This window comes from Leucopleurus acutus (genome assembly GCF_964270905.1).
Source record: "Leucopleurus acutus genome assembly, chromosome: 6".
Taxonomy (NCBI): domain Eukaryota; kingdom Metazoa; phylum Chordata; class Mammalia; order Artiodactyla; family Delphinidae; genus Leucopleurus; species Leucopleurus acutus.
The window spans coordinates 60709762-60730151 of NC_139149.1; the positions used below are offsets into that span (position 1 = coordinate 60709762).

The window sequence follows — 20390 nt, forward strand, 5'->3', positions numbered from 1 at the left end:
GGTGGGGTTCTGATGGAGGGGCGCCTGGAGCCACCCTGGGCTTGTGCCACAGGAGATAGTTTGGTCAGGTGGGCCTCACCGGCGGGGGGGGGGGATGGGGTGGGACTCGTGGCTGAGGGAAGGGGCCCCACTCCATGCCCCCCTCCCACTAGCTGTGCCGGCCCCACTCTGTGCCAGAATACCACCCTGTTTTGAATTTTTTATCTGGTAAATTGTTTATTTCTGTTTCATTATTTTTTCAGGGTTTTCTCTTGTTCTTTCAATTGAGGGTAGTTCCTTTTCCTTTTCATTTTACTTAACTTTCTCTGTCTATGAATTTAGGTAAACCGTTACCTATTGTGGTCTTAAAGAGGTGTTCTCATGTGGAAGCCTCCCTATGCAGAGCGCGTGTGCCCAGTGCCTTTGGTGGGAAGGCTGGAAGTTATATGGATGCCAGTCATGTCTTTCGTCAGGTTGTGCTGGTTGCTGTCACCTTGGTAGGCAGTGTGGCTGGTGATGGAGGAGCTAGAGCCTCACAGTTTGAGGTGAGACTTCCTCTCTGCTCGCTGGCTGTCATCGTCCTGTCAGGGGCGGGGTCTGATCCCTAGTTGCTGGAGCAGAAGCCCTGAGGGTCAGGCTTGCATTGGCTCTGTTCTGTTTAAGTGTGTATTTTTCCTTCTCCCGCACTGGGACCTTTGCCCCGAAGGAGGGGAGTGCTGAAGCAAGTGGGGCTTGTGCTGTTATAGAGGACCAGTGTGTTGCCTGTGTAGAAGTCTGCAGCTCTGCTCGATGCAGCCCATGGTTGCATCTTTTCCCTGGTCTTGGCTGCCCCAGATCTAGTGCTGTGCTGCCATGGAGTGAGTGGGACTGGAGCGGGGCCAGAGCATTGGCTCAGCTTGGGCTGGGGCATGCAGTGAGGCAGCTGTGGAAAATCTGGACAGCCACGTTGCTGTCAGAAGTTTGAGCTGCTTCTGGAGTGCTGCTTTGAGTGAGCACCAACAGTGGCTGCCACCGCCCCACCTGGACTATGTCCTGGGCTGCCTCTAAGTCCTTAGCTCAAGTCTTTACCCAGGTCCTGACCACCCTAGATCCAGTGCCACACTGTGGAGTGGAGTGAGGAGGGTCGAGGTGTTTGCTTGAGTCTGTCTTTTTTTCTAAGATCAGGTCTTCCCTTGCTTTGGCTTATTAAAATGTCCTTGCTTCTATGAAATATAAGTATTTTTTAAAACTGGCAAAGAAAAAGTGGACAATGATATTATGTCTCCTCATTCAAATGTATTTACTCAGCCTTGAGTTTGACTTCTGGATCCATTCAAGATAAGTGGCTTCAGGTAAATTTCTAATTTTGATTTCACCACATGTAAAGTCACAGAGGTTCATAATAACACATGTAATATTTGCAAATAACATATTTGCAAAGACCTTGGCACACTTTGTAGTATATAGTAGATGATCAATAATTTGTGGTAGTTATATGAAAAATAAAGACAATAGATAAGTGTCATCATCCAGATAAGTAAATTAAGAGGAGTGTATTGATGGTATAAACTTACCATGTTTACACCACTGTGTTAGCTAAGTTTTTCCATTTTTCCACGGTGGCTTCATTTGGGACCTATCCATTCTTTTGGCTCCAAGAGTACGTCTAAGCAGTAAGCATCAAGGGGGAATTTTCCTTTCATGCACACAGCCAACCAAACAGACCTGTGTTAGCTGTGAGGAGCATTCCAGAACCAGTGGTAGAATGAGGTTGTGCCTACTGGCTGAAGTTCTTGTTGGATCTAGAATTTAAACTCACCTCTTTGGTTCTAGGACTAGTATTTCCTATTGTACAATGCAGATCTTTGTATTTCCAACGCTTAATAAATCATAGTTTTTTAAAATTAATTATTTGTTTTTGGCCACGTTGGATCTTCATTGCTGTGCGTGGGCTTTCTCTAGTTGAGGTGAGCGGGGCCTATTCTTCGTTGCGGCGCGCGGGCTTCTCATTGCGGTGGCTTCTCTTGTTGCAGAGCATGGGCTCCAGGCATGCGGGTTTCAGTAGTTGCAGCACACAGGCTTCAGTAGTTGCAGCTCGCGGGCTCAGTAGTTGTGGTTCACGGGCTGTAGAGCACAGGCTCAATAGTTTTGGTGCACGTGGCATGTGGGATCTTCCCGGACCAGGGCTCAAACCCGTGTCCCCTGCATTGGCAGGCAGATTCTTAACCACTGCGCCACCAGGGAAGTCCAATAAATCATAGTTTATCAGTGTTTGTTGATGATTTAAATGAATAAATGTGAAAATGCACCTAGGGGAATACAGTAGGTCCATAAAGCATTAGGGTTTTCTCAATTATCTGCTATTTGTTTCAGGGACCTATCTGAAATAGATAGCATTTTCACAGGTGACCTTTAACTTACTAACTTAAGAAAACAGAAAACAGGAAAAGGGTGGGAATTACTCTTGACTAAGACACATTTGTGTTAAGTCCATGATGGGTATTACAGGTATTCTGACAGGCATCTTCCTGGTCAAGATTTAAGTTAAATTTGAGCTCGATGTCTAATAACATCCAGACTTGTTTCCCAGGCACCTCAAAAGTCGAACATGGGGGCCTCCCTGGTGGCGCAGTGGTTGGGAGTCTGCCTGCCGATGCAGGGGACACGGGTTCGTGCCCCAGTCCGGGAGGATCCCACATGCCGCGGAGCGGCTGGGCCCATGAGCCATGGTCACTGGGCCTGCGCGTCCGGAGCCTGTGCTCCACAACGGGAGAGACCACAACAGTAAGAGGCCCACGTACCGCAAAAAAAAAAAAAAAAAAAAAGTCGAACATGTTTTCCTAGATAGGTGACATTGTGGGACCTTTAACTGACAATAATGCAATGTGGGCAGTGCAATGACTGAATGATTTTAGAAATATTGATATCTATAGGCCACTCTATGAGTAGAGAGGAGGCAAACACTTTTGCTGTCTCATATTTATCTGGGATTCTCATGTCACTCTTACGGAAAGCTGGTGGCTTAAAGTTTTTAAGACATCCACTTTGTTCAGGTTCTGCATCAGAAGCTAGGGAGGGCCATAATGCAAGGACAGATCCAGGTTTTGTGAGGCCTGAAGCTTTAGACAATTTAGGGTGCTCTATTGTTAAAAAAAACCCCATACAATCATAAATTTAAATATTTGATATAAAAGTGAGTAATTAGAAGGGATCAGTCCTTGCAAGTAGAGGTCACAAAGCTGGTTTCATTAGCTTCCTGTAAATGTGCCTCTGTAATACTGGAAGCAACATTTTAAGACAAAGGGATTTGTGATAGAATGTTGATGGGTGGGGCATTTCCAAACATTTACCAGTAAGAGACACATGTATATGCTAAATGTAGCTCCAGAGATAGACATTAAGTGCCAAGTGCTCAGAGTGGAGGGAAGCCGGGTTGTAGGGAAGACAGCAGAGAAGGGGCCACTGTCAATTATGCATTCAGGAAGGCTTCAGTTAATTGGAATGCTTAGGGAGCTGGGAATCCTTGAGTTGACTTTTCAAATTAATCAAAAACAACAACAAAACCCTATCATTTATTGGCCATCAAAACTTTTTAAAAATACAGTCCTTTTCTTTTTTCCAATTTTCCTGTAGGTTTAAGAATTAAAAGAAAAAAATCAATCAATGTAATTTACCCACTGAGTTTAAGGAGAAAAGAAACCAAATAATTACTTAGAGGGGGAAAATAAAGTATTCACTTCCCGCCTTAATAGAAAGTCCTCTGTTGCTTGGGTGACTGAAGTAGCACCCGTGCCTGGTGGGAACAGGAATGCTGGCCTCCTTAACTGCCTCTCAGAGATCATTTGACCGGTAGAATTATGGTGGGGACATTGGTTTGATTGTGGTGTAGCTGTAAGTGCTCAATAAAAATTCCTTGAATGGATGAATGAACCAAATGAATGGTTCCAGTTTGAACAGATAAGGACAGTTTTGAAAGCATTTTTTATTCCTAAGAATTCCGTAATTAAATTTTATCAGACTCTTTTGAATGCACTGAAAATTCCTTCCTGAATATGGCCTAGGTTTGACAGCGAAAGGATTAGGAAATGGAACTTTCACTGAGCGCCTGACATATGCCAGATATTTTGCTGATGTCTGTATATTTATTTAAGCCTTGTAACTATTTTGCAGTGGAGGAAAACTAGATCTCAGGACTAAAATAACTTGTCGGTGGCCTTCCAGGGAGCAAGTGGCAGAGCTAGGATTCAGATCCAAGTTTGTGTGTCCAGGGTTCATTCTCTGACTCTAACTTGTCATTTGACCTTTCTTTCCAGCAAATGTGAAAGACACATGAAACAGAGACTTTAGCTAGAGGGAGGAAAGATTATAAAGAAGGGAGTGTGGTGTGGTGCAGAGTTATGCTGCTTAGCCATCGGTAGTATGTGACTTGGGGTCTTAAATTACACATCTGTAAGATCAGGGGACTAGAGTTGATGACCTCTGAGTGGGGTGACCACATGGCCCAGTTTGCCAAGGCAGCCCTGATTTATACCAGTTGTACCAAGGTGACTATGATTAGCATTCCCTTCCACTTTCAAAAGTGTTCCACTGTGGATCGTAAAGTCTAAGGCTGCCCTATATATGAGATTCATTCCAGGTCTTAATTTCTATGATTTCATATTGAATCTAATAGTTTCTTTGATTACTGAAGCAATAGGAATTTTCATTTCCCAGGCCCGTGAGGTGTGAGGGACTGATAGCACATCAAGTGACCTCTGTCTAGAGTTTGCTTTACATTTCTGATACAGATATTTTTTCTGATATTGCCCCTTTCCTTTAAAAGTACACTAGTTAGGGACTTCCTTGGTGGTGCAGTCGTTAAGAATCCGCCTGCCAATGCAGGGGACATGGGTTCGATCTCTGGTCCAGGAAGATCATCCCACATGCCGTGGAGCAACCAAGCCCGTGTGCCACAATGACTGAGCCCACGTGCCACAACTACTGAAACCTGTGTACCTAGAGCCCTGCTCCGCAACAAGAGAAGCCACTGCAATGAGAAGCCTGTGCTCTCCAACGAAGAGTAGCCCCTGCTCGCCGCAACTAGAGAAAGCCTGCACACAGCAACGAAGACCCAACTCAGCCAAAAATAAATAGTACACTAGTTCATCCCCTTCTGGTCAGTTTGGTTCCAGTTAATTTGGGATCATTATATAAATATTTATTTCTACTAATAGTGGCCATCACTTACTGAGTGCTTAGAATAAATCATTATTCTAAGCACTGATTACATTATCTCATTTAATGCACTTATTAATATAAGATAGTTTCTCACTTTCTAGATAAGGAAATTGAGGCTTAGAGCAATTAAGTGACTTGAAGGAAGAGGTGAAAGCAGGTATTCCTAATCTCTTAACCATTATACTATAGTAAGGTATGTATACAAACACAGAGCAGATAATTTAAAAAACTATCAGAGTTGGAGACACAATGGTGGGTGGAAGGACTTGAGCTCACCTTCTCTCATGAAAACACCAAAATCACAACTGACTGCTGAACAACCATTAACAAAAAAGATTCAAACCTACCAAAAAAGATATTCTTTTCAAAGACAAAGAAGAAGCCACAAGGAGACAGTAGGAGGGGTGCTTTTGCAATATAATCAAAACCCATACCTGCTGGGTGGGTGACCCACAAACTGTAAAATAATGATATCACAGAGGTTCTCCCACAGGCATGAGAGTTCTGAGCCCCATGTCAAGCTCCCTAGCCTGGGGGTCTGGCATCAGGAGGAGGAGCCCCTAGAGCATTAGGCTTTGAAGGCTGGCTTGGTTTGAGTGCAGGAGATCCACAGGACAGGGGGAAACAGATTCCACTCTTGGAGAGCACACACAAGATTTCATGTGCACTGGGACCCAAGGCAAAGCTGTGATACCATAGGAGCCTGGGGCAGACCTACCTGCAAGTCTTGGAGGGTCTCCCGGGGAGGTGGGGGTCAACTGTAGCTCACTGGCGGGGGGCAAGGACACTGGTGGCGGACGCCCCAGGGAATACTCATTGGCGTGAGCTCTCCCAGAGGTTGCCATTTTAGCACTGAGACCTGGCTCCACCCAACAGCCTGCAGCCTCCAGTGCTGAGACACCTCAGGCCAAACAACCAGCAGGGTGGGAACACAGCCCCACCCATCAGCAGATAGACTGCCTAAAGTCATCCTGAGTGAACAGCTGCCTGACATGGCTCTGCCCACCAGAGCGACAAGACCCACCTCCACCCACCAGTGGGCAGGCACCAGTCCCTCCCACCAGCAAGCCTGCACAAGCCCCTGGACCAACTTCACCCATCAGGGGACAGACACCAGAACCAAGAAGAATTACAATCCTGCAGCCTGAGGAAGAGAGACCACAAACACAGAAAGTTAGACAAAATGAGAGAGCAGAGAAATATGTTCCAGATGAAGGAACAAGATAAAACCCCAGAAGAACAACTAAGTGAAGTGGAGATAAGCAATCTACCTGAAAAAGAATTCAGAGTAATGATAGTAGATATGATCCAAGGTCTCAGAAAAAGAATGGAGGCACCAACTGAGAAGATACAAGACATGTTTCATAAAGAGCTAGAAGCTTTAAAGAATGAGCAACAGAGATGAGCAATACAGTAACTGAAATGAAAAACACACTAGAAGGAATCAAAGCAGAATAAATGAGGCAGAACAACGAATAAGTGAGTTGGAAGACAGATTGGTAGAAATCACTGCTGTGGAACAGAATAAAGAAAAAAAGAATGAAAAGAAGTGAGAACAGTCCAAGAGAACTCTGGGACAACATTAAATGTACCAACATTCGCATTAGAGGGGTCCCAGAAGAAGAAGACAGAGAGAGAGGGCCTGAGAAAATATTGAAGAGATAATAGCCGAAAACTTCACTAATATGGGAAAGGAAACACTCACGCAAATCCAGGAAGCACAGAGGGGCCCATACAGAATAAACCCAAGGAGGAACACACTGAGACACATATTAATCAAATTGACAAAAATTAAAGACAGAGAAAATATTAAAAGCAACAAGGGGAAAGCAACAAATAACATACAAGGGAATCCCTGTAAGGCTATCAGCTGATTTTTCAGCAGAAACTCCACAGGCCAGAAGGGAGTAGAACAATATATTTAAAGTGATGAAAGGGAAAAACCTGCAACCAAGAATACTCTACCCAGCGAGGCTCTCATTCAGATTTTATGGAGAAAATCAAAAGCTTTACAGACTAGCAAAAGCTAAGAGAATTCAGCACCACCAAACCAGCTTTACAAGAAATGCTAAAGAGGGACTTTCCTGGTGGCACAGTGGTTAAGAATCTGCCTGCCAATGCAGGGGACACGGGTTCAAGCCCTGGTCCGGGAAGATCCCACATGCCACAGAGCAACTAAGCCTGTGCGCCACAAGTGCTGAGCCCGCGTGCCACAACTACTAGAGCCCACGCTCCCCAACAAGAGAAGCCACTGCAATGAGAAGCCCACGCACCACAACGAGGAGTAGGCCCTGCTCACCACAACTAGAGAAAGCCCGCGTGCAGCAGTGAAGACCTGACACAGCCAAAAATAAAAATAAATAAATAAATTTATAAAAAAAAGAGAAATGCTAAAGAAACTTCTCTAAAAACCTTGCCGATTATCGAGTGTTCATAAAGACATGGAGCAAGAGGATGTCACATATGCTGCAGCACGGTAGAAATCAGTGCATCACCTATTAAAGTTGACCCGTCAATTCCATTCCTACACACTTATAGACACTAGCAAAATTCTTGCACATGTACACCAGGAGACAAGTATACAATTATTTATAACAGCATTATTTGTAATAAATAAAAAGACTGAAAACAACCTGAAATTTCCATCAACAGTGAAATGAATAAATGTGATATAGTCATAGCATGGACTAACAAATAGCCGTGGACAGCAGCATGAAGAAGTCTCAGTAATTTTTTTTTCTTTTTTAAATTTACTTTTGGCTGCGTTGGGTCTTTGTTGCTGCGTGTGGGCTTTCTCTAGTTGCGGCAAGCGGGGGCTACTCTTTGTTGCGGTGCGTGGGCTTCTCATTGCGGTGGCTTCCCTTGTTGCAGAGCATAGGCTCTAGGCATGTGGGCTTTGGTAGCTGTGGGGCATGGGCTCAGTAATTGTGGCTTGTGGGCTCTAGAGCGCAGGCTCAGTAGTTGTGGCACACGGGCTTATTTGCTCCGTGGCATGTGGGATCTTCCTGGACCAGGGATTGAACCTGTGTCCCCTGCATTGGCAGGTGGATTCTTTTTTTTTTTTTTTTTTTTGCCGTACGTGGGCCTCTCACTGTTGTGGCCTCTCCCGTTGCGGAGCACAGGCTCTGGATGTGCAGGCTTAGTGGCCATGGCTCAGAGGCCTAGCCGCTCCGTGGCATGTGGGATCTTCCCGGACCAGGGCACGAACCCGTGTCCCCTGCATTGGCAGGCGGACTCTCAACCACTGCGCCACCAGGGAAGCCCAGCAGGTGGATTTTTAACCACTGCACCACCAGGGAAGTCCCTCAGTAATGTTGAGGCAGGTAAAGTATGTCCCTGAAAAATATATTCAAGCAGTCAGCAAAAGATGAGATTTTGAAAACTGAGGAGTAACCTAGACCAAGAGAAGAGAGGACATCGTAGTCATAGAGACAAGGAACAGCAGATGCATACCACCTCCCCCACTGCATGTGTCCCTAATGCAGAATTCTGGTATACCTGAATTCACTTCTGGATACCTTTTTTTGGACCCTGAGAAATTCTCTAAGTGAACTAATTGCTTGTTGGGAATAGTTGCAGGAGAAGAGTGAGGTTGGAAAGCCAACAAAAGAGATAAAGTTAGGAAAGGAATAGAGATGTTTACAATTAATTCCTGTCTAGGAAGCCAGGTGGGGGAAATTATATCTTGTGCTTCTGCCTGCCCTCCAGTGGCATCCCCAAGGAGGAAAGGGGCAAAGGTCAAGTCAGTTATGCTTCAGTGTCAAGATTACCAAGACTGAAGGAAGCTACACTAACCTGGAGATTGGAGAGGGATTTTAAAAGTCAAAGACAACTAACTTAAGGTTTTCTCTGTGCTTTTTCCATCTCAAGCACTGAAGTAGGTTACTGTGTCTCTGAGATCACAATGGGAATGATCAATGGAGTTTTTAAAAGAGAATTTTTGTGTCCAGAAAGAAAGGTTATTGTAGTACAGCTTAGTACTGAATTTATTGAAGCTATAAATGAAGAATCTCAGTTTTTACAAATGTTTAAGTTCAGTTTGCAAATCATTTTTTTTTTTTTATTTTAGAAATACAGTAATTGTCCAAAGAAACCCTCCAAAACAGAAAAACTATCAGGCCTCCTAAATTCCCATTGGCCTTTCCTTGTTTATCAGTGTCAGTGATAATCTTTGTAATTACATCTTCCATTGCTTCCACCATCCATCCTTTACTTCAGAGTAGAAGAAGCATTTGCCTCAAGTAAGCAGACTACAGATTTTTGACTAAAATGCAAGTTCTCAGGAAATCAAGGGGATTAGAAAGTGGATGCACTGAATATTTACTTACTTTGTGGATCTTCTTCTTCTTCTTTTTTTTTGAGTTTGTCTTTCTTTACCAGAGTATAAAGCAGAAAACAGACACTTGCTTTTTCATTTATTTATATTTGTATAGAGAGTACTTAAAATAAAACCCACCAGATGACAGTCTTATCATTCTGCATTTATTCATTGTCTGGCTAACTTACAAAGACACAGATGTCTAGGGTAGGTCCTACCCCACCATATAAACTACCCTGATGACATAGGTACCAAAATGTGCATGTTTACATAATGCAGTGGTATGAAAAACATTTTCTTTCTTTACAGCCCCTGACTATAAATAGGGAAAAATTAATTTCATGCCAGAAAATTTTGGGCACTTTAACAGTCATCACATTTCTGCTACTAAAATAACAAAAAATTGGTATTACAAGTTAAACTATAAAGGCCTAACAGTTCTTACAGATATGCAAATAATCTGCTACTTAGACATAAAAAGTCAATTTCTTGCAAATCACCAAGTAAGGCACCACTGGATTAAACATTTTTCTTGGTTTTTACTAAATAAAATGCATATTGAAATAAATACTGAACACTGAATTTTAATACTGTAATACATTTCATTATAAAATATGTGAATATTAAGATACTGTATTGCATCTTGAATACATTTATCTGGAAATTTTATGGGGAAAAAACACATGTAAGTTCTGGTTTCAGGGAAGTAACTATTAATTTTTGTGATCTGCCATAGTTGACGATTTTAGCATAGAACCTCATTCAAACTTTGGGATGTGATTAGGTGTCTAACTTTCAAAGAAAGGGTGTACATGTATTAATGGAATATTCACTTAAAAAATACATTTTAAAACATCTCTATCCTGGATGAATAGCAACTTTGAGCTGTGACCCTGCTTCAAACTTAGGATGGTATCTGCAAAATTGGGATATATAAGGAAATTGGCCATACTTACTACACTTTACAAAATTCAGACCCATTTTCTTTGGGTCAGACTTTTCTCTGCCATATTTGCTAGGAAGGCCCAACTCCATCTTTTCTGAAGTGGGTCATTAGGCTTTATCATAGGGATTTTTACCAACTATTGATATCTGATCAAAGAATTCAAAATAAGATGATGCGGCTATATTACCAAAATATTAGAGATTGAAAACATTTTTGAAAATACTTTGCCAAGCTTGTCACACCTTTATGTTTCTTGATTTTCTTTGGGTAAAGGCCCCCAAGTGAACGTATGAAAGACAAATTAATGGTGGTGGGCGGGGAACCCAAATTCTCTAATGTACTTAATAAGCCCAGGACTTTGGCAAGGAAAGTTATAAAAATACAACAGATTCAAATGGGCAACTTCATAAGTTATTAGACATCCCATTATTAGAACTCTAAGTTCTTTTGCTTTTATATAAATGAAACATTTATTCTATAAATAGGAATGCTTCTTTCAAATTTTTCTTTGGATTGATTTCTTGTTAGCATCTCCCAGTAATACAGGAACAATTCACTGAAACCATAATACAAAGTTTAGGTAGATATACATATACATATATAGCTGTGAACTTTAAAAAAATAAGTAATGGTAAATTTTAAACATAATTAACCATATAAAACATCTAAATGGAAATCTTTTTTTCCAAGTGTATAGCTAGATTTAAAAGTCCCAGTAAAGTTTTGTAAACAAAACCATACAAAAAGGGCAAGGCTGGCTCATCCCTATGGTCCTCTGGGGGAGCTTTATTTGCATAGATCCAAGGCAAATGATTCTCCCAGAAAGATTCAAAACAAGTTCCCTCCAATTTCCTGCAGCAGTCTCTTTCTCTCAACTCCATAATCACCAGATTTAGATTTTTAGAGTTTTGTCCATCAACTCAAAACTGTCCCCTTCTTCCACGTTTCTGATTTGCTACCTTTCCCTGACTTTCCCCACAACTATGGAGCCTGTGAGCCTCCTGCCCTAAGGAGCACGCTGAGCTGGAGAGGAATGAAGCCACTTCCCATGCATAAGGCAGGAGGCCAACCGACAGATGAGCTCAAGGCAGCTGCTTCTAAGCCCCAGAGCCCCAACTGGCTTTCAGTTTCTCTCCAATGGCTTTATTCCACATGACTGTAAACCCTATGATATCAATTTCTGACCTTGGTACTGTGAAGCAACATCTGTATACAGATTTCCAGGGAAGAGGGAAATAAGGGAGAAAAATCTAAGGAAAGCTGTTTGCCAAACAAGGTGTTGGGTCCTAACTTTATTTTTAGTTACCTCTTGAATTGCTAAAGCTCCTCTTGCTTTTTTGTTTTTTAAACAAGAGGTTTTTGCACTAGCCTCTATCTTCTGGAGCTATGCTGTCCAACATGGAAGCCACCAACCATGTGTGGCTATTGAGCATTTGCAATGTGACAAGTCTGAATGGAGATGTGTTCTAAGTGTAAAATACATACCAGATTTTGAAGACTTAGTACCAAAAAAAGAATATAAAATATCTCATTAAAATTGTTATATTGATTGCAGGTTGAAATGATATTTTGGATGTCGGTTAAATAAAATATATTAAAGTTAATTTCACCTATTTTCCTTTTTAATGTGGCTACTAGAAATTGTAAAATTGTATATGTGGCTCACATTATATTTCTATTGGACAGCTCTGTCCAAGACGGCCAAAGATTGGACAGCCTGTAACTGCAAACATTTTATATAAGCAACTTGCTTAGGTGGTCTGTGGTTCATGGAAACAGGAGGCCAAACATGCAAAAAAGGCATGGAAGCAAACAGCTCTCAGGGACCTTAATATCGTGATCTGTAGCAAAAAAGCAGTGAATGTTTGAATTTCATGGGTTGAAAGCTGGGACACAATTCATCGCTGCCTACTTGCCACAAAAGCCTATACTGATCCCCAAAGCAGCCAACAGGCTATAGCTGAAGCAAGCAATAGCTTTAAGAATATACACAATATAAAAAGCGAGGTGCATTTCTTTACTGCATACACACCCTGCACACATGCATTCCCACATCACCTCCCTTCTTCCCTATTGCCATCATGAAGGGGACAAGGGAAGACAAGAGAAGGAGGGTGTGCGACTTGGACAGCAACAGCAGAAGGAGCTCTTGGGCTTGGGTGGAGAAGAGCAGGCAAGGATCACCTCGGGATAGGAGGAAGGGGTGGGGCACCCCTTTCTCTTCGGTTGGATCCACCTTGATGAAAAAATAGACAAAATATAAATTTTGGTTAGAAAGCTTATGTTCTCACTGTAAAACTTAAGAATGGTTGCAAAAGAACCCACTACACGCCCCCCGCCATGATCAAGGCTGTAAATAACTTGCACATGTGCATGAGAGATGAGGGGAAGAAGCAAGTAAGGATCTGAACAAATTTTACTAGAGAAGGATGACCTACCACTGGCTACCAAGTACTTGTGCGAACTTAAAGTTTTTAAAAAGTCACTTTTTTTCTCTTCACATAGTATGTGTGATTATACATTACATATAATATATATATTATAGATTGAGAAAATATGGATGAGAAAAACAAAACAAAAATTCACCAATGCTTTTACCACCCAGAGATAACCAATAACATTATATGTATATTTTCCATATATAAACAGTTGCCTTTTTCCTTCCAAAAACAGGATCATATATAGTCCATTTGAACATTTTTCAAAGTCATTACTCTTTACAAATATAATTGTTAATGACACATTGCATTCTATTATATAAGTATACTGTAGTTTACTTATCTAATCATTCCCCTTTTTTTGGGCATTTAGGTATCTTCTAATTTCTAAACAATGCTTTTTTGATAGCAGCCATCCTAATAGGTGTAAAGTGGTAGTTTTATTTGTAGTTTTATTTGTGTTTTCCTAATGATTGGTGATGCTGAGCATCTTTTTATGTGCTTATTGGCAAGCTGTATATCTTATTTCAAGAAATATCTGTGCAAGTATTCAACCATTTTAAAAATTGGGTTGTTTTGTTGTTGTTGAATTGTAGGAATTCTTTATGTATTCCAGATATTAACCTTTTATCAGATATATGATTTGCAAATATTTTATCCCATTTCATGGGTTTTCTCTTCACTCTATTGATAGTGTTCTTTTAAAAACTATGCATATTCATGGGCTGTCAGCATGCCATAACTAGGTTTAAAATCCATTCACAATTAAAAAATTCATTTGTCCCATGCACATTTTGTTTTGAGGATCTAACAGGTGTTAGGCACGAAACCAGGTGCTCAGATGCTGTGAGTAGGTCTACCAGGGACTTGAGTCAATGGAGTAGGTCTGCTAAGGCCACAGTTCTGATACTCAGGTGGACTGGCATTGATGGATTCCTCAGCAGGCCACCACTTCCCTGACAGCAACCAAAGTAGCCCACTTAGGGATTCCTGAGTTAGAACAAATCTCTGAGCAAGGGGAGGAGTTAGAGGAAAACAGTGGCAGTCCATTACCTTGCCTCTTCCTGTTTTTATCCCAACCAAGTCTTTTCTTGGGCAGGGACCTGAGGAAAGACTCATCTGGATGTAAATCAGCTATCTGTCATGGAGACTTGACTGTCAATTGACACACCACAAATGTTGAGCAAAACAAGGGCTGGCCTTGTGCAAAGCTGCAATTAGGAGGCACTGTTCAGGGCTGTCTGGGTGCCCTACCAGGTAGTGGGCCTGGAGGCTGAGGCAGGTACAGGAGCAGGATAAAAACCACTCCATAGTACTTTTTTTGTGTTAGAGAGATGATCCATTATCATTATAAAATATTAAACATGCCCAATGCTAGAAATATTTTTTTAAAGCTACAAAAACATTTTTGGAGGGCTGTGGAAATTAATTTACCGATCTAAGAAATATTTTTAAATGCTGCTGTATTTCAAGCTCTGTGCCACTTTCAGAAGATGCAGTAGTGAGCAGGGCCTAGTTCCAGTTCTCAAGCTGTGGACAGTCATAAAGACAGGAAGTTGGGGGGAAGGAATGTGTTCAGCTATTAAATTAAAAATCTAGAGGGGCTGGGGAGGATGGCTCTGTTATTGACGTAAATATACAAATAGCACAGAGTGGGGTGGGGGAAGAGAACTCGAGGATGCTGTTCCCACGTGAAGACTTTTTCACCAAAAATTTCAACCACCAACTCTTGTATGATAATTTTATTACAGTTATACCTCTTTTATTAGGCATCATCTAGAATGCAGTATTCCACATAAATAAGTTTTTCTAGGAATTAAACTTGTCCTTTCAAGCAGCAATATTCTATTTACTTCTGGCATTTTTTTTCAGGGAAATTTTTCTAAAATATTTTCTAATTCTTTGAATTCTTCAACAGAAGCACAAAGCACAATTTGTCTTGTTCTTAATAACCCAACAGAAACAACTGTATTGTCCAGTGCTGTGATACCTAGCAGAGCTCTGTGTTCCTAGCTCCTCCTTTAACCCAAGACTGCCACCTATCTCTTCTCCCCGAAGTCAGTGATTTTGCTTCTAACCAACCTTGACTTCAGCTGATATTAATCTGCTCTAAGGCTGGGAACCAACCAAGCAAAAATTAAGAACTGTGTGTTAAGAAAGAGTCATTAGGCTCAGAGTACATGAGGGAACTCTGCTGGGCAATGAGGACAAGACTAGGATCATGTGACAGTTCTTTGACATGCTCAAACACTTTTTCTCCACTCATTTCTGGCTTGGGAGTTTGGTCTGAAGCTAAGGCTGTTACAAGATGGGGCCTCATCAGTGATATATGTATATTTCATGCTAATTCTTCCTTAGTTCTATACATTTATTGTTGTGAAATATCAGTTTTTCTATTTCCTCTTCTTGTTCACGTATTTCTTTTCAGTAGGGGAAAACTGATTCACTTCTTTATGGTAGCATTACATCTATAAGGAAAAAAACAATCTAAATGTCCAATAATGGTAAACTAAATTATTATATGCTGACTTGATGGAATTCTGTAGAATAAAAACCATGTGATAAAATAGGAAAGTGTTTACTCAGCAATGTTATATAAATCTCATCAGCAAAACCCATACTCTATAATTATTAAACTATATAAATTAATCAGAATTAGATGGATAAAAATTAGAAGACAACCTAGTAAAATGAAAATATCTGTTATGTTATGTAGAGAGATTATGGGTATACTTAAAATTTTCATGTAATGGTCTGTAAAGTTATGATTATATTTAAACGATCAAGGCAGTTACAGTGAGTTTTTGTTATAATTAGACATTCTGCCAGTCTCAAAACTAGTAGGAATAGAAGATGGCTCTAATCGTGCCATCTTAGGAAGATCAAAATGGGGAAAGATTGTCCAAACAAGCAAAATAATAAAATTTAACCTACTAGCAAACTAAAGGTATTTTGAGCTTGTGATGACACATTAAAATAATCATTTCTCATATGCATTCTGGATGTCTCCATTTTCCTCAATGAGTGTAAAAAGGGAGTTTACTAGAATTTATATGGTTCCAAATCCAGGAGTGATTTCTCTGAAATCGCCCCACTCCAGGCAAGAGACCTGGATTTCCTATACAACCCTCAGTTGTGTATAACCCAGGCTACTCAAGTATGAAGGCATCCAATTGCCCTTGTAGAAATACTCACTCCGGCTTTCATTTCTTGCCAATTTACTGGGATAACTTTTGGTTGTTGGTACATATGGCTCTGGAGGTGGCAAATCAGAAATCGGATGGAAGAAGAATCTGCTTTCCCACTCATCTGAGGGAGAGAAACAAACAATATCTTCAGTAACAGACAATCTTCTCTGAAGACTTATGTAACGAAAGGCACAGAATGAAATACAGAGAGAATGGCAGAGATCGCTTCTGGTTTTATGTCTAGAAGTTTAGAGAAAAGCCGGAAGTGCTACAAATGTCACTGATTAGCACAGCGATAAAACATAGTGGTCTGCGTATCAAACCAAAGACAGATCCAGGTGACTTTAACTAGAGTGACTAGGACCCAGCCAGTCCCTCTCAGGAGCTGGGGACTAAGGTTTGGGATGCCTTTCTTAATTATTCCTTCATCAGTGGAAGGAATAACTAGGACCCTCTGATAACAATGGCAGAGATAAGCTGCTCAATATCTGCAGGCCATTGGGCCTCTTACCCACCATGAACTGTTCAGAAAGGTAGGTATAAGGTTAGCTACAAAAATGGTTCTTTTCAGAATTCTGGAACCTCTGGAAAGTTAACCAAAATGAGACTCAAACAAGGAACAGAGAAAAATGATCTGCCTTTTTGGGGAGTGGAGGAAGGGGGATTACTATTTTTCATTTGAAATCATGGTGGGCCCTAGAGTGCTTAGATTAGTGCTGTGCAGTATGATAACAATGAGGGTCACACAAACACGAAATGTTAATGCAAACATACAAACAGACACAAACACACCTGCCATTCAACTGCTGCCCTACTATAGCTTGTACATTTCCAAGGAGCCGGGACCACACCTCACCTTCACATGAAGAGTCTTGGAAGCCGTTTCTAATTGATGTTGATGGTGGAGGTGGGGGAGGCACCCCAGTGCCAGGCCTGTCGGGAGGAAGCGGAGGCCGGGGCCCACTTCTGGGACTGTCTGTTCCACTCCTGGATGGCAACTGAGGGGTGGCAGGCAGGGCCCGAGATGTGCTGCCATTTCTGTTCATTGGAGGAGGTGGTGGGAGAGGGCCTGGAGCAAAAGAAAAATGACATTTAGTGCTATACCTTACACTGTACATTACTATCATCATGGTCATCAACATGCAATTATTGAGTGCCTGCTGGATACATGCCCTTTTACTAGGGAATGTGGAGAAATGGTGGAGAGTTCCTAGGAGGTTTAGCCAAGAAATGATTAGGCGCATATAAGCACAGAAATGCACAAATGTTACACACATACGTGGAACAAGTGCACATTGATAGCTAAATGGCTGTTTGGCTTTGAGTTGAGATTGGAGGTGATGCAGTTGACAATGGTAATCATTTGTTTATATTGACAACTGTATACTTTAAAAAACATTTAAAATTCCTTTTAAACAGCTGTTGAACTAATTACTGTGACATGTTACTTATTAAGTAAATGCTGTTTTAAAAATAAGATAGTTATGAACTTATTTTAGGTCTCCAGAGGGACTAAGTTCTATAAATGCATAGTATTATCGCTAATTATACAAGCATGTTTCTGTGATGCATATGATCTATTTCCAGGCAGAAGGGGGATCAGGAAACCAAACATCAGTTATCCCGAGAACAGTAGGAGTTCCTTCTTGGTTCTTCCTCTCTGGGGAGTCAGATTAACAGAGGGAGTGACAATCAGCTAATCAATGTGCATGGCTGTAAATGCTGGTGCAGTATCCTGACCCTGTGCAGGCTGGTTGTCCTGTGGAACTTGATTTCCTGTCTATGAAAGAACACCTTTCTCACTGCACTGTTGCCAGAAATACTCAGTCAAAAAGCAAATAAAAAGTATTATATAGTATTTGAAACCATGTTTTAAAAATGCAGTGGTGTGGTATAATCAGAAAATTTTAAGTTCTTAGTAAATAATTCAAAGTAAATTCTTCTTTTTGATAGTACAAAGGAACATATCTTGCTTTTCCCATCCTCCAAATGCAGAGGCTGTTTGGGTCATGAGTAAATTTTTAAAAAGAAAAAAAGAACTTGAGCATCTCTCATGCAAATCAAAATGGCCTTAGTAATTATTCCTGACCTTCAGTGGTGTGTTCCACTAGCAACATGCTGACATCTTTATGTAAACACAATGTCTTATGGTGCTATAAGTATAAATATGTCTTGTTAATTACAGATTCAGAATCCAACTAGAGGACCTTAAAGTGAATGACCCACCCAGATCTCTGATGGAGGTGGGAGGCATGCCCAGCCCTGGTTCGTCTCTCAAGGAGTCTTCAGTGCCTAATCTGGTAGGGTTTATTTATTGCCCCATCTACTTCTCACTGCTGGAGTCCTAGTTAGTATGAGTAGATTTACTGGGGGGAGAAGTGGCTCACACGCTGTGGGCTTAATGGCAGTGGTAGTACCACCACATAACTGTCACTGAATGCAAACTAGACTTCCAATACTATGGGGCCTGGTACTACGTAACCTGATCAACTTGATCTCTCTCTCCTTTAAAGTAACTGTTCATGTTCCTTACTCTCCAACCTTCCAGCCCTCTGCTCCAAACCTAGGCAAGCATAACAGAAAACAGATTTCTATTTCCTGTTGGCAGTATAATAATGAAAATGATCATTTGTTGAATGCTACTACATGCGGGGAAGTAAGATAACCACTATACACACTGGTCTCATTTAATTCTTACAACAGCCCCGAGGAGCATCAGGACAGCAGGTGAGGCCTCAGAGGTGTTGGAAGGTTAAAGAGCCCAAATCAGTACACTAATGAGTGGAAGAATAGGATTTGACTCCATTCTGTCAAATTCTAAAACACTCCCCTAACAATGAAGCCAAGCCACCTCTCAAAATATAGATGGCCCTTGATGACTTCTCATAGGTTCCTTATGGAAATGTAAATTGGTGGGAATTTTCTAGAGGCTAATTTGGCAATACCTATGAAATCCATAGTTTACTGTGCACATCCATTGTCCTAGAAATTCCATTCCTAGGAATTCATCCAAAAGAAATACACAGAGATGTGCACAAATATTTAGCTACAAGAATGTAGCCCTGCATTATCTGCAATAGCAAAACTCTAGAAATGGCCCGTATGACCACATGACTAATAAATAAGCCAAGGTACTTTTGTGGCATTTAATATTATGCAGCCATTAAAAGTCAGGTTGTAAAAGAAGAGTTAATCATATCAGAAAATAATGAGCTAAATTAAATAAAAAGAAAATTAGCAAACAATATATGTAGTATGATACTAATTTTGCAAACATGTATATATATGCATTTAAAAAAGACTGAAAGGGTATATAAACAATGTTATATCTGGATGATGGTGGTGGCAGAATTATAGATGATTTTTATTTTCATTATACTTTTATGTATTTTGTATAATAAACAGGTATGACTTAATGTAATTGAAAGAAACAACAAATATATATCACTGCCTATCCTATTTGGGGGAATATTTAATCTGTTGATTAAATCATTTGGTAGAACCAAGCAAACAGCTCCTCAGCCATTTTGTGGGAAAATCCATACCTGTTGGATAAGAAGAAAATGATGCATTTCATTCATCTGACTACTTGTTCTTATTTGTTCATTGAAGCATACTTAATGAGATGCCACAATGTCTAGACTGAATAGACTACCAACTTTTTATATTTGTAGCTGACTCTCCCTGGCAAAGTGGTTTGAAGGAGTGGTTTTCACTTTGCTACACATTACAGTCACCGGGGAGCTTCCAAATATCCTGATGCCCAGTTTGTAACCCAGACCAATGAAACCAGAAATCCTGGGGTAGGAACCCAGGCATGGTGGTTTTTAAAGCTCCCAGGTGATTCCAGTATGTGGTCAAGTTTGAGGACTATTTTAAAGAAGTGTTTATTAGGTTCCTGAGGTCAGGGGGTCAAAGGTCAGTTAGCTTCTCACAGAGCACAAAATGCCCCATTTCCAGACATCCTGTAGGTATGGTAAGGTTAAATCCCAAAACTAGATAGTTCTTCTGAATCCATCAATAACAAACAGAAAACAAACAAGCACCTATTAAAAGTAGGAGAGAGAGTACAGACTCCTCACACTTCATTTCACACTGTGCAGGTTCTCCCCTTAGATCCAGGTTTCCAGCCCTGGGTGGGGACACAGATGGGCTTCAGCAGGTCCTTCAATCCATGAAACAGCAGGCAATTTTGAGTTTATGCTTATGAGCATTTTTATGGAGAGAAGGCCTTATTATACCTTTATCTGATTCTCCAAGGGATCTATGTGTCAGAGATGTGAACAGACAGCAAAATGGACTCTAGTATGTGTCAAAACTTGACC

At 41.0% G+C, this 20390-nt stretch overlaps 1 protein-coding gene across 5 annotated transcripts in view; it reads right to left on the bottom strand.

The window, feature by feature from the left end:
* Positions 1-9439: 9439 nt before the first annotated feature.
* WIPF1 (WAS/WASL interacting protein family member 1) overlaps positions 9440-20390 on the bottom strand; it is a 114570-nt gene continuing 103619 nt past the window's right edge. For 4 of the 5 annotated variants that reach the window (XM_082841281.1, XM_082841282.1, XM_082841283.1 and 1 more), the window contains exons 6-8: positions 16922-17134; positions 16073-16186; positions 9440-12675 (exon numbers count right to left, since the gene is read on the bottom strand). In XM_082841281.1, coding sequence (XP_082697407.1) covers positions 12620-12675; positions 16073-16186; positions 16922-17134 — 383 coding nt within the window. In that variant the 3' untranslated portion in view covers positions 9440-12619. Of the gene's footprint in view, positions 12676-15068; positions 15346-16072; positions 16187-16921; positions 17135-20390 lie in introns of those variants that run through there. The other variant, XM_082841285.1, reaches the window with a different exon arrangement.